The sequence below is a fragment of the Galleria mellonella genome, unplaced genomic scaffold (genome assembly GCF_026898425.1).
Source record: "Galleria mellonella isolate WM207_F2 unplaced genomic scaffold, CSIRO_AGI_GalMel_v1 utg184, whole genome shotgun sequence".
In the NCBI taxonomy this organism is placed as follows: Eukaryota; Metazoa; Arthropoda; class Insecta; order Lepidoptera; family Pyralidae; genus Galleria; species Galleria mellonella.
Genome location: NW_026442025.1, coordinates 6,890,000 through 6,905,487, shown reverse-complemented (window position 1 = coordinate 6,905,487; position 15,488 = coordinate 6,890,000). Strand labels below are relative to the sequence as shown.

At 30.7% G+C, this 15,488-nt stretch overlaps 1 protein-coding gene across 1 annotated transcript; it reads left to right on the top strand.

The window, feature by feature from the left end:
* The first annotated feature begins 2,080 nt into the window (after positions 1-2,080).
* On the top strand, positions 2,081-15,457 carry LOC113512044 (hemicentin-1-like). The gene is made up of 17 exons (XM_026895807.3): positions 2,081-2,398; positions 3,031-3,260; positions 5,614-5,733; positions 6,374-6,460; positions 7,270-7,401; positions 8,065-8,224; positions 9,296-9,477; positions 10,235-10,304; positions 10,927-11,084; positions 11,376-11,547; positions 12,279-12,533; positions 12,749-12,821; positions 13,212-13,420; positions 13,512-13,692; positions 13,852-13,946; positions 14,471-14,621; positions 15,287-15,457. The coding sequence occupies exons 1-17, from the start codon at positions 2,203-2,205 to the stop codon at positions 15,408-15,410; spliced, it is 2,595 nt and encodes an 864-aa protein (XP_026751608.2). The 5' UTR covers positions 2,081-2,202; the 3' UTR covers positions 15,411-15,457.
* The last annotated feature ends 31 nt before the right edge of the window (positions 15,458-15,488 follow it).

Sequence of the window (15,488 nt, the reverse complement as noted above, 5' to 3'; positions counted from 1 at the left end):
TTTTGATGCAACTCAGAATGGTAAATCATCATCATATCGGTAACGGTCCCCTACTGAAATAGGCCTGCCCCTTGGGGGGGTTTTGCCAGTAATTTTTACGCTTGGCAGGCGGGTTGGTAAACGCAGTTAAGCTTTGGTGATGTTTTAAGAGAGATGCTGCTGCTCATCCTTCGACCACTTAATTCGTCGCCTCTTACGACACCCACTGGAAATGAAGAAGATTGGGCCACTCATTCATTGTTCTCCATCAATTTACAATTTCTATCAGAGATTGATTGGAAGAAATCTCATCATTGAAAACTCTGTATCCTATAATTTAAGACTTTACTGTACAATAAACTGTTACAAACAATTACTATTTATAATACAGTTAGGTATCTACCCACATTATGTTATTCCCATTAAAAATGAATAATATAATAGGGTCTTTGTTTATTTACATTGTTTTGTTATCACATTTTTGTAATTTCCTGTGAGTATTCCTGTTGGTACTACAATATAGTACTCTGAATTTTATTGTACCTATTAAAATTTATTTTTTATTCTAACTCTAAAACCTAATGCTTCATAGATATATTAATATTAAAAAAAAACAAAAACGAATAAATAAATCTTATTTTAAATGTCTTAATTATAATAAATAAATATATTAATTAATTCGTTGTTTTATTGTCTCTTAGTATCATAACAGCTTAATCAATAGTTATAAAAGGCAAAAACTTATTGTTGGGCAGAGACAAGGACTCATCTATACTTCTTAATAACAATCATTATTAGATAATAATAATAATTATTAGATATCATTATTAGAACTGTTGGTTATAAATATAGAAATTCATCAATGTATTCATGACTTGTAAATGTATCATTTACTTTGTTGCGATAAACGCAAGAAGAATAAATTCACAAATTATCTGCCTTCATATTGAGGTTGAAATGTTATCAAATTACTACTTAATAGCGCTTTTGTTAAGAGGATAATCTCCATATTGGGTAAAGGATGCTCAAGAAAAAGGGATATAATTATTATTTTCATTATAAAATATTTAGAGTTCTACAGTAAAGCAGTAAATTAACACAGGATAGATGAAATGGCGTTTACGGAAACTAAGGCTGACTCGCGAATCCCCTTTAAACTTAAGGGAAAAGTGTGCAAGATCCGACCTAGTTATCTTATATCGATCCGAGAACTGATCAGCAAAGGTGACAGATAAAAGAATATTACATTACATGCAATATTCTGAGATGCGAATGTTGAGATGGGTGTGTGGTTTAACAAAAATAGACAATATTAAAAATCAATACATCAGAAAAAGTTTGAAGAAGTGAGAGAAAAATTAAGAAATAATCGTTTATCTTGGAATGGACATGCAATGAAGAAATGAAGAGAGTGTTTTAAGAAAAGTATCAAATATGAAATGGATAAACTGTGTAAATCAAGGATGATCTAGTCAGAAAAGGAATTATTGCATAAATTATTTCAAATAGAGATAGATGAATGTACAAGGGAAACTATAACGCCAGCCTTGAATAATTAGCATAAGACCATGATTACATTATATTTAAATCCAAAACGTGTTTAGAAGTATTTTGTTTATCCATCCAGCACTTTAGCATATTCTAAAAATATTTGTGCAAATAATAAAACCACTTGCTACACGAGTGTTATGTTTCATAAAAAAATATTATTTCAATGTATTGATTTTGATTTGATACTTTAAAATACAGTACGAAATCTGATACAAAAAAAAAAATTAAGGAGAAATACCTAAGGATATTTAAGTGCAAATACTGGCAAAACTCCCCTTTATGGGGGACAGACTTCCTTTCAGCTCAGCTATGGATAGTAAACGACTGATATAATGATGATACTATATGAGATGGAGAAAAACATAGGCTATTGTTTATTTTGGTCCGTGAGTAAATCCCGGTTATGCGGACGAAGTCGTAGGTAAAAGCTAATATCAAAACATCATTATCTTTTGTTCTATATTTTGTTTCTATTTTATTACTATGTTAATGTAGTAGGCAGTTATGTAAACAGAAAAATTCCATCTGATACTGTAGCGGTTAAGCGTTTACAGAATCGGATCGAAACAAATGCAATATGCAGCTTGCTCTTAAATACTACAAAGTAATGTGAATAATCATAATAACTGTTTAGTATTCATTGAACTTTTGCGGTCGCCATACATTAACATAATGTTGTCCAAATTAATAATAATCTGCTTCATAATAAAATTAGTGTCTAGCAGGAGTTTTACAATAGTTGTGGACACGACTGATTCTATGGAAATTGAAATAAACATTATAAAAGCTAATATCGCGTCTGTTCTAAATGTCGTAAGAAGTATTCCCGATATAGAAAACTATGTAATTGTGCCATTTAACGATCCAGGTGAGTTTTGTTTAATGAAATATTTATATTCTTCAAAAAGTAATTCAGTATTATTTCATCAATAATTTATTTATTCGTTATTGACCATATTTTACAAGTAACATATATATATATGTATATATATATATATATATAATTTTATGTCGATTTTATGTTTTCCGTTACCAAAAAACTACACAGTTGAGAAATGAACTTTACTTCTAGGCGCACAATTTCATGCACAAAATTTAAATACATAGTTTTTTATTCGTCTTCTTTTCATTTAAGAGTTTCCTCTTGTCGATGCAACTAATTCATGCAAGATGCAGCTAGTTCTATCCCAGGCCATATCCTTGACCTCCCTATACGACATGACACCTAGTGTTTTTTTTATCTATCCCGTGTAGTTATTCCTCGATCTTTCACTTCCTCTTTTTTTGACCTCTAATTTTCCCTTTACTATGCTCTTTAAAAAATCATCATGTCGTATAAGATGACCCATCATTTTGCCTCTTCTATTCTCTATTGTTTTAATTAATGTTTTTATTCGTACGTTTGATTTATTTTAAAATAAGTACAATAATTTAAGTTCTGAATATTTTAACTTTTCTCGAATTAAAAATGAACTACCATAAAAATATTATCCTTTTTAGATGTGGGAATCCCAATAGTATCAGAATCACCGGACATATTCCTGAATTCAATATACACGATATCAACCAGCGGTGGGACGGACTGCCCAGAAAACTCCCTAGCTGGTATTCGCAAAGGCCTTGAAGTCAGTAAGGACGAATCGCATATTTTTGTTTTTACCGATGCATTCGCTAAGGATTACAATGATATTGATGCCATAAAATACCTGTGTCAAACTAGACGGAGTAAGGTATGTTTAACACTCTGAATATATAAAGACATTACCTATACAAGCGACGTCGTCTACGTGACGTACGAGTAGCATAGTGATGCTATTCTGTAACTTTTCACCCGTCATTTTGCAACTCACATCACTTTCATTTCACAAAATGTCCACGTTATCTATTTTCATATTTGTAAATGAGTTTTGAAAAGTATAGTCTACTCTTAAGGATATATATAAGGTTAGTACACTTACCATAGCTCATTACTTCGTTATCTTAACAAAATATCAACGATGTTATTTATTTGCAGAATGTCGAATGTGGGTCACTCACGGTTTTACTAGTGAATTCGATTTCACTTCGATTTCAATTCGATTTTAAAGAATAGCACTGCAGAACATATTTATTGGTTAACCCCAAAACTTTGTATCATATACTTTATGTAGATTTATAATCTTCGGTGACGGAATTAACCATTCACCAATTAAATTAATCCGAGTGACAATGTTAGTTCTGCTCCTTAAAATATTGGATTCTAATGCACAGGGCATTGAGCAGAGAAATGTGAGCATGGGAGAGTTTTACGTTTATGGCAACCGTAACTGTCAACAAATATCTTTGACTGTTCCAATAGCACCTAACTTTTTTTTATACCACAGAGGTGGCGATCAAGTATACGGCCCATCTGATGGTAAGTGGTTACCGTAGCCTATGAACGTCTGCAATACCAGGGGTATTACGCGCACGTTGCTAACCCTGAAGAAACCTTTTTACGCCCCTTTTGAAGAATCCCATGCTGTAGTCTCTTGGGAAAACCTCGACTACAGTAGTGAGATTTTCTTATGAGATATGAGAGTGGTTTCTATTGTTTGTAACTTTTTAACTCGACTGATTGTCATAAAATTTAACATGCATGTAGTATTTGGTACGAAGAAGAACACGAGACTATTTTTACTAGCTGTATTTCGCGACTCTGTCTACGTAAATCAATACATAAAGTATCCTATGTACCGAGTTAGGATATAACCTATCCGTGCAACAAATTTCGTTCCAATCCATTCAGTAGTTTTTGCATGAAAGATTACTAAGGAACTATAGCTACTGTAGAAATTTTATAATAATATATTATAATTAATTATCTAATCAAACTTATTGTAGCGACTTACACATTGGTTAAGAAAGATTTTTAAAAATTTCAACTTTAAAAGGATAAATTACAAAATTGCGAACTCCAGCTAGTCTATTCACTGTAAAATATATAATACATATATTTTACTACATCTTGTACCAATATGGAACAAACTATTTAAGTATAACACACATTTGAGAATATAAATAATTGCACACGCATATCAGTTATTAATTACTTAATAATAAATTATAGATATAAATAAACATGTTATAATAATAATCTTATTACATGTTACATTTACAAAGTAATTGTGGACTTTGTATTTAATAAAGATAGAGAAATATATGCCTATATATATTTTACAATAACAGAATAGTTCATTACGGCAATAATGCAATATTTAAGAAAACATTGTATTATTATAATGACTAGGTATTTTGAATACGTACCTATCGTGATACAATTTCAATGACTGGATAATATTATAACAGATTCTTAGATTATTTCTAAAATGAAAAAGAGTGTTGTCCTCCTCTCTCCTACTTGCTGTGCCCAACAGGGTCCATAATTGAAATGTTATCTACTAATTATATTATAGAATGCAATAAGAAATAAATAAATAAGTCAATATTTTATCTTTTATTAGACTAATGGCTAAATTATCTGGTACTACGCTCATGTTGTTTGTTGCTTTCACGAAAAACTTCTGTACAGCTTTAAATGAAATTAAAAAAGGGGTAAGTTATATCCTATCTTAGCACATAGAATATTTTATGTACTGATTCACACGGGCAAAGCTGCGTAAATAGCAAGTTAATAAAAATAAAAAGGTACAAAATTTATATAGTCAAATAAAACCACAAAAATTGTGTAACATATAGATGTGTTATCTTGTCCAGAATCCAATCAAGCATCAGCATCAATCCAATCAATGTCCTCGTCTTGTTACTCTTTAATTAGCTATTATTATTTTGCCTTCACTAATTCATAATTTCTATCAAACATTTAAAGATTGTATTCAAAGAAATTCCTTTTGTGGGTAAATCCGCCAATATACTCGTTCTTTTCTTAAGAACTCAGTATTCTATAAGACTTTATTATAAAATATAAGAAACAAACATAAATGCCTTAGTAAAAACATATTTTTCAGAGTCGTAGCCATATTATCTAAACAAGAGTGATGTTTTAACATTTCCTTGTGTATGTTGAAATCTAAAAAAATTAATATTACGGCACTTTAATTTCAGGTCATCATATTCTTAAGTGGGTTCTGTAGATCGAACGAGACTAGCCTGGAAACGTACAAAAGCGTAGCTGAATATTGCTCTGGTGTAATATTACAATTAAATCCAGCAAGATTTAGAGAAGTAAATTTTCTAAATATATTTTAGAACCTAAATTTTATTTGCTAACTATACCTATAATTATTTATCATATTGTTAAGTCTCCACTGCTGAACATAGCCCCTTACTAGCAATAGTCGCTTGGCAGGCGAATTGGCAACTGCAACTCTTACAACACCCATATACATATATATATATATATATATATATATATATATATATATATATATATATATATATATATATATATATATATATATATATATATATACGACTACGTCATGTGGCCCTGGCATAGAATGTGCCACCCCTTCTTTGATGTGTAGACGTAAGATGCGACTGAGAGAACTTAATAGTAGAAAGATGGGATGGGCAGCAGCGTCCCTCTTAAAACATTACTAAAATCTAACTATTGTTGTCAACCCGCCTGCCAAGCATACCAACTACTAACAAAACCCCCTGAGGAGGCCTACGTTTAACAGTGTGCATTTAACGGCTGTCCCGATGATCATTAATTATATGTGTTTGTGTGTGTGCGTGTGCGTACGTGCGTGCGCGCGCGCGCGCTCGCGTGTTTGTGTGTGTGTGTGTTTTATATATACAAACAAAATGTAACATTCAAAGTTGTTTTTATTGTGAAAAATAATATTTAGACTTATTTCAGTCATTCAGATATATGAAAGAAATTGTACCAGTGGAGTGGAACAATATCCTTACTCTCACGCCATCTAACATTACAGATCCTCAACTGGTAAGTTACTGTCATCAACATAGTAATATAATAGAGGTAAGTAGTAACTTTTATCCACAACTGCGACGAAAAGTAAATTCATTTTCAATGCAATTTGTTAAACTTACTAAATTTATGTGCACAAATAATGAACACAATGCAACTAGAGTCTGCAACTGTTGTTAGAGGTGAGTAAGGGAACATAATGGTCGAGGGATGGGTGGCAGCGTTCCTCTTAAAACACCATTAAAACCTAACTGCGGTTGCCAACCCTCTTGCCAAACGTGGCAACTACTAGCAAAACCCAGTGGACAGTTAACGACTGATATAATAATGATGACGATAATGATGATGCTGCATAGACAGCTGAACGGATTTGAATAAAATTTTATAGATAGACCATATACTTAACACAACATCATAACAACACGTGCAAAACCGCGAGATGCAACAGAGTAGTGGCTGTAATTAAATTTATTTATTTATAAGAGATATATCAACAGTGCTATAGGTAAACTTAACGGTAGATGAACATATCAATTAGAGGCGTATACAGCTCTCACAGATAAGTTTTAATATATACTAAGGTAACAATCATACAATTAGTGGACTTAATTATTTATCTATACTAATAATAACCTCAATAAATTGCATTAAATGATTACCAAAAATGCCATTATCATGGTCAACATCAACGGGAATTGGCTCTTAAATACAATATATGTCAGTTAATGTTTGCGTGTGTGCGTGCATAACTTGTGTATGAGTAGGTATTTATAAATATAATACAAAATTATAATAGTATAGTTATATTTATTTTTAACTTACAGTTTTCAGTGGAAAATTATACAACAGATGTGATGATAACGATAACAGGAGAGCATCCATCCATTACAATTAAAGGATATCGTTCTGAAGAGACCGTCGAGTATGAAGTAATAGTACATTCCGACTATGACATGGTACATTATTTTATTCCTATTTACATCATTACTCTATATTTCATCCAATTCGTCCTCACACGCTCGAACCTAAATGTTCTTGAACAATGCGGTATCAAAGGAATTTTCACCCACGAACACTCAGGCTGTGGAATGAGCTTCCTGGCGAGATTTTCCCTAGAAACTACAATATGGAGTCTTTCAAAAAAGGCATATTAAGATTTCTTCAGGGTCGGTAACACGCACGCGACATCTCTAGTGTTGCAGGCGTCTATAGGCTATAGTGACCGTTATTTGCTACCTTTGTGGTATAAAAAATTCTGAATTCTATAAACAAGGAGGAGGGAAAGGGGGTATTAATTAATTTGTGTCTTTTTATGTATGTATAAGTACCTGTTCTGATCATATTGAGCTTTTGCAGGTTGATGTGATTTACTAAAATTTTAACATTGAAAAATCTTTCTTAAATTTTCTGCTTGTTCTATTTTTTACTTTTTCAAATTCATAAGACCATTTAAAATGACTATCACTAGTTCCGGGCTTTCGAGGGAGTGTTAAGCCATAGTCTGATAAGGCATGCCAGAATCTTTCGTATACAAAGAACGCGAACTAGAAACATTTTAGACGAGAGGGCGACATAATTACACGAGTAGTAATAGATTATATTTTGTTTTAATTTCTCAGGTGATACGAGTTAAAGCAAAGGTAGGGCTGTACACTGCTGTGATTAATTGCCGACCATGCTCTGCTAAACTGTACAAAAGAAACAAGTTGCCCTTTCAATATGGATTCTCAACACGGCTTGCTAAAGATATTAGAGAAACTACAGACAAACCATTACCGGGTAATTTCTGCTCTTTTATTTTTAGCAACTTTCAAAGCGGAAAGGTACACGAGATTTTTTCTGTTACAATGTGGGTAACTACGAAATAAGTCGTTGTAAAGTATCTGTAATACATCACGTCGCTTATTAGTGTATTTAACCGACTTCAAAAAAGGTTGACATATTAGGATAAATCCTTAGATTATATAGATAGAGCATCGAGTCTCAAAAACGGATCAACTTTTTGGCAACTGTCAAATTAACTGACCCGTTTTTTTTTGTTCTATATGCTTACGCACACAATTGATCTTGACGTATCTATATTTAAATATTTAATAAATAAAATGAGTTTTTACGCATTGAAAATGCGAAAATTATAAAACAGAATAAACATAGTTACTATAAAGGAATCAGTCATAACTATTCATCACGAAAAATTGTATGAAAAAATTGACCTGCTTTTCTCGCAAAATATGTATGGAGATACTCTATCTATATAACCTTAGGATAAACATACACCAGTTTTTAAGTTAGACTTTCAGAAATACAACTGTGAAAGTTTAATCAAATTTTGTGTAGTATGCAGAATTTTATCTTATTAAAACCCCCAACACATGAATTATTCTAAAATATCTCGTATGATATCATCAATCAGTTGTATTTTGTATGTTTCTTCATAACTTCATCAGTTATAAACCGGTTTGGATAAATATTTTTTATCTAAAAGAACTTACGGATTGATTTCATATAAATTTTATCAAAGTTGGTTCAGTAGATTAGTTTTTAAATAAAAATAACTGATTTTGTCACAACTAAAGACGGTATTTTATGAGACATAATCTTTAATTCTTGGCGAAGCATTTGTATGGTGGCACTTTATCTATAAAATTTATGATTTCAATCATTATATTTTGTTTCAAAGAATAAAACAGCCAGTCAAAAATACCTTCCTAGCCGGTACTTAATTCAAAGGTCTCCATAACTCTTGCATTTCCAAGTTTGATTGTCTGAAATATTCTTTAAACCAAATACGAAACGAAACATTTTTGCCACCGTCTCTTGTTTTTTTTACTAAATATTTATACTTTTCAGACACTACAAGTTATATTATTATATCAATACCGGCTAATATACGTGTCATATCAATCAAAGTTGAGTTGATATTTTTTGATAATAGCGAGATAAAGTCTTTAAGTGTAAAACAGTTCATCCACAATCCTGGATTCTATTTTACCAACATTTATATGAATTCTAAAAGGACATTTAGAATTACCGTAAGTATTTTCTTTTAAATAAATACTTAAATATTATATTCTAGGCCATTAATATAAAAAAAAACTAAAATAATTTATACAATGTCTTCAAAAAACGAGGTTCTTAATTCAGTTGTATTTTTTTTTAATTTCTTTTTTCATAATTCTATCATTAAATAAACCGATTTGAAAAAATTTTATCTAAAATATTTATTCACTTTCAAATTAGTCTCATGGATATTTTCTATCTGAATTGGGTCAAAATACCTGGTTTCGCCAAAATAGAAATCTATTTTTTTTTATCTTATCTATCTTAAATTATTTATACCTTGTTATTTTTAATGGACTTACTCTAAATTTAACCAATTCAATACTTGTGGGGTTACTCTTGTAATAAATTACAATAGATTGATATTGAAATTGAGACGTTTTGCATTCTCAAATTGCAGTATTAGCGACATAATGGTTCCATATTGTTCTAATAGATGGATATTAGTGTAAATTGTCAATAAAAACCCATCTACTTCTCATCTAATCCCTAATTGTCATTGGCAATATATTGGATTAATATTGATATTGGATTCAAGAGTAGACCTGCAGTTTATTCTTTTTTATCATCGTATATTTATTGTATGTTAATAAAATATCTTAGCTTTAATAAAACCATGTAGCTGTGACGGACCCGAGATCTTACTATTAAGAACAGACGAAGCGCCAAAGAAAGGCCAAAAGGTAATTCAAATATTTTTTTATTAAAGATACCTTCTTTTTTATTTAGATCCACGTACTGTCGGGTTCAAGTTCGAGAATCACAGGCTCGACTGGTATTTTACAACCTCAAAAATTAGGTAAGTAGTCATAATACGAAAGTAGATGACAAATACAATGACCACGAAGTATCCCATGAAAGCTCAGTCGATGGGATCTTTGACGACAATCCAGCAATTCTAAGTTCAAACGCAAGCCCAATTCATTGGGGATTCGAATCTATGTGTGAATTTTAAAGATGATTCAAAATTTGATGATTGTAAATTGTTTTTGCCTTGAAGGACTTTTTAATCCTTCAAAAACTTAGTCCATCAAAAATAAAAAAAAGTGAATAAAGCTGCCATCCAATAAACTATACAATGAAAATATTTAATTATTTAGATTTGTTTAGATAGTATTTTATATAATTTTAAATACATGCACACGTTATTATCAACATATCACCCTTTAACTGTTCATTGCTGAACATAAGCCTCCCCCTTAGGGGGTTCTGCCAGTAGTTGCCACGCTTGGTACCTGCTAATACACCTGGATTGGCCACCGCAGTTAAACGTGTTTAGATGTTATTTTTTTTAAGAGGGATGCTGCTGATCGTTACTTACTCACCCTTAGTCGCATCTTACGACACCCACGGGAAAAGAAAGGGTGGCCTATTCTATGCCGGGACCACATGGTACATACATATTAATTACCTATTTACAGATGCCGTGGCAACCTCGAAGAAACCATCAATTGAAATGATAGATTCAAAAATTCTATTAGATTTTGATGCAAATGTAACTATACCTGCTAAAATTAAAGGCTATCCCAAACCAGACATATGGTGGGAAAATAATGATGGAGAAAGATTAAAATCAGAGGTATACAGGAATAATATATTACTTATTGTTATGTTTTTGAATATTCTGTCTTCCACTGCTGATTGAAATAAAGCAATTTTGCTAAAAAATAATTAATAAAAGATTTCCTAACTATAATTTTAATATTTCTCAAGGAAAATTCTCTGTACTTTTTACCAAACATGTCATACTCGTATGTTATGACGACAATAAAAATATATTTTATGGTTCTAACCGAAACAATTAATAAGAACTTATTGAAATATGATTTTAATAATATTTCTTTCTATCTACTATTTTGTTATATTCCAGACCATATTATTGGAAATACCATATGTTTATATGAGTTATGTCACTGTATATAATATTATGGCCAATACTACAATATACTGTAAATCCAGAAACTCGGAAGGCGAAGAATCCCAAGCTATTGAATTATTTGTAAACAGATCTGCCACTTTAGAAGTATTACGAACCCCTGACAGTAAGTACTTATTGTTTAACAACTTCGTCTGTGTGTTATTTGACATTAATTTCACATACTAACACAGCAATTTATTAGTGTCTTACTGCTATGATCCCTCCTTATAAAAGGAGAGATCATAATAGTATTCCATATAACTACATGTTTTAATATCATCCACGGACCTCCCACTATTGGGGGAAGGGGTGGTTTGCCAGTAGTTGCCACCCTTAGCAGGTGTTGGCAGCTGCTATTAAGCCTTGATGATCTTTAAAAAGGGACGCTGCTTACGACATCTATAAGAAATTCTATGCCACGGCTAGTATTGGCAAGTTTTAATATTTATTGCATAACAATTCATAAATGAGATTATATGAGTATAGAAATTTTTTACCCTGACCAAATCTGGTCAAATATATATAGTTCGTTAGTTAAATTATATATATAATTTATAGTTAGTTTAATTATAAACAATTATCCAGTGATAGTACGAAGACATCAAAATTAACAAGATAAATAATATTGTTTTTAAAACTAACAACAGAAATATTCGTAGATTTACTGTTATCACATTGCACTGTAATGTCCGAGTCGAAAATTTGATATAGGGTCATCAATGCAAAATATTATATTAAATTTCTGTCAAAAGCCATAGTCGACTATTTCCCCCGAATACGCCATCAGCAGTTACAGTCGTATAGCCACATATTTCTAAATATAATTATCACACCTAAAATGTAGCTTAATTTCAGATGAAACATTCGAGTATGGCACAGAAGGAAAATTGTATTGCGAAATATCAGCGTATCCTGAAGCTATTATAACTTGGTATCATAATGACACTGTAATTGATTCTAATAATTTTGATAATCTACAAATTGTACTAGAAGATAATGCTTTACTAATAAAAAACATGAGTTTCGACAATGTCGGCGAATATAAATGCCTAGTATCTAATACAGTGGAAACTAAATGTTTTACAGCTACAGTCCAAATTTCTGGCTTAGGTAATTAATTTAACCAATTTATTTACTTGTTATAATTAAATATTATATGTTCAGAAGTCTTACAAAACTATTACATAAATTATATTATACTCGGTAACAATTTAAATTTCGAATTGTTCTCATTTTATCTCCAAGTGTATGAACGATCCTATTGATGTGATTGTTGCAAAAATTGCTTGAATAACATTTATACTTTATATTATTCTCTTTTACAGAATTTCCGCAAGTAGCATTCAATAATTCAGAAATAATTCTTCAACCAACAGACATAATTGACATCGAATGTTGGTTAGTAATAATTGCACATAATTTCGAAAACTTATATTTTAGTTCTATAAGACAACAGAGCCAATACGTATGATTATTTTTGAATAACGAAATAAACATTTATATATATATATAAAAATAGAAAGATCGAGGCTGTAGATAATCTATGGTAGTATAATAAATAAAAAATATGTAATTGTTTGTTTATATTTAATAAAAAAAAACTAATCAATCGATTTTAAAAATTCTTTCACCGATAAAAAACTGTATTAGTGAGTAACATAAAATATATAAAGAGAATTTTTTAATGTATTATGTTTAATAGGTAATTTAACAGTCAAAGAACTTAGCACTAATATGAAAATAGTGAAATTGGTATGTGTATAATATTTTATTTAATTGTTATTTTAGGATACTAGAGGGAAAACCGGAACCTGCAGTATCGTGGACATATAAATCTGATGACGACTTTGAATTTAATACAATTCCTGATGGAGTAGATGTTGTTGGAAGAAAATTAAGATTTTCTCACGTCAATAAAAAAAATGAAGGAACTTATAAATGTGAAGCTAAAAACATATTAGGAACAGATTCAAAAGAGTTATCAGTTAAACTACAATGTATGTAATGAATATATTACATAATTATTGAAAAAATTTATATGTACTAGAAATTTATTATTATGATATATCTTTTTTTTCTTTCTGATAGATGCGCCAGTAATAAAGAGTACCGGTGAAGATACTTTGACTGTTAGAGAAACTAAACTAGTGGAACTACAATGCGAAGTAGACGCTATACCTGCAGCAGAAGTACGGTGGGAGACGTCGCAAGATGATGTGATTGTACCGTCAAATCCTAGACATACGACCGATGATTATCATACACTTAGGTAAATAAGATAGTTCTTTTTATCTAGAAGTATGTTATATTGATTATTTGTAACTATTAATAATTCAATAATTAAATTCGACAATATTTTTAGTAAAATCCTTATGAAAGGATTTTGTTACATGATATGACACCAGTTGCTTTCGTATTGTTTGTATAGATTCGTAGCCTTAATGGAAGATTCTGGTAACTACTATTGCATAGCAGAAAACAAACTTGGAAGAGCACAAAAAACAGTACGAGTCAACGTATTGGGTAAGTATTATATTTATTAAAGAAAAAGTCGGTATAATTAATTCATTTGGTGTCTTATATTTCGTAATTAATGACAATTAACAAATTTATATCCTTTTAAAAGGCCAGCAACGCATTGGAGACTCCTTTGGTGTCATATGCTGCCCATGCGCTATGGTAATTACTTACCATCAAGTGTACGGCATGCTCGTTTGTTGCCCTTTCATATAAACAAATTACCATTAACATTTACGTGATTTATAAATGCGATAATGTACTTGTTATTTTAGCGATGTGAAAATTATATAAAGAAAAATAACTCTCTAAATATTCATCAAATTTCAAAACTGAGCACTTTGAAATAAATTTCACAAGACATATTCATCAAGAAATAGTCTTTGGAAATTCCAATAAACTAATATAAATATAAAACTAACATTATTTATATATATATCTGTTTTATTGTTTGTTCAAAGTAATTCCAATGATGCACTAATAATAAATGGAATGCCATTTATTATTATTACCGTAATATTGTTTTGTAGTGCCACCGTATATCCGACCTGAGGCACCAATTATGGATGTACGCACTGGAGAAACTGCTATGCTAGTTTGCAATGTGCAGACTGGTAATCCTGCTCCTATGACACGTTGGGAATTTTTAGCACCAGATTCCACAAACACTGTATTGCAAAGGTGATTTTTTGAAGTTTTATTTATTTCGCATATGTCTATTAAATAAAAAAAAAATCCTTTATCTCTAATAGAAAATAATATAACCAATAAATTGTCGTGATCTGGTGACGATAATATTAATAAAAGAATTAAAGAAATAATAAATAAGTATTATATTAGGGCCTATGTTCAGCAGTGGACAGATAATAGCTGAGATGATGATGATAATGAATAATTTTTAATAATAAATATAATTACATAATTTCTATAAGACGAAAAACTAGATATACCTCATCTTTGTGATATGAATATGACAGTTCAAACTATTATCCAAAATGCCAGATTTGATATTGTATCTTACTATATAGCACAATATAGAGAAAATTTGCTGGACAACGCTTATTATTGATGATTCTTTAGATAAAAAGTTAACCCCGCCTACGTATTGTTATATGCTAACAGAGCACCAGTGAGTGATGATAGACGAGGATGAAAACAGGTCAGCTGACCTATCGTAAGGAATTCAACAGAGGTGGGATTTTTAGATCACATTACTAGCAATCTTGTTTACGATTAGGCATGACTAGCACAATTTATCAACAGGTGTACTTGACAGGTAGGTAGAATATAAGGGAAGTTATTTTAGGTATAATTTGAGGAACTATAATTTTTTTTGCTTGTTACAGAGGCAATGCCACAAACACTCTTGTACTTTACAATGTAAATAAAAATAACGAAGGATATTACGTATGTATAGCATATAATAATGTGGGTACAGACCGTATTAAAACATATCTAAGAGTGTATTAATTAACTTATTAGATTTTAAAATATTTTTAATAAACTGTATCATAAATCTTGTGAGTTTATCTTGTTTTAGAATACAAA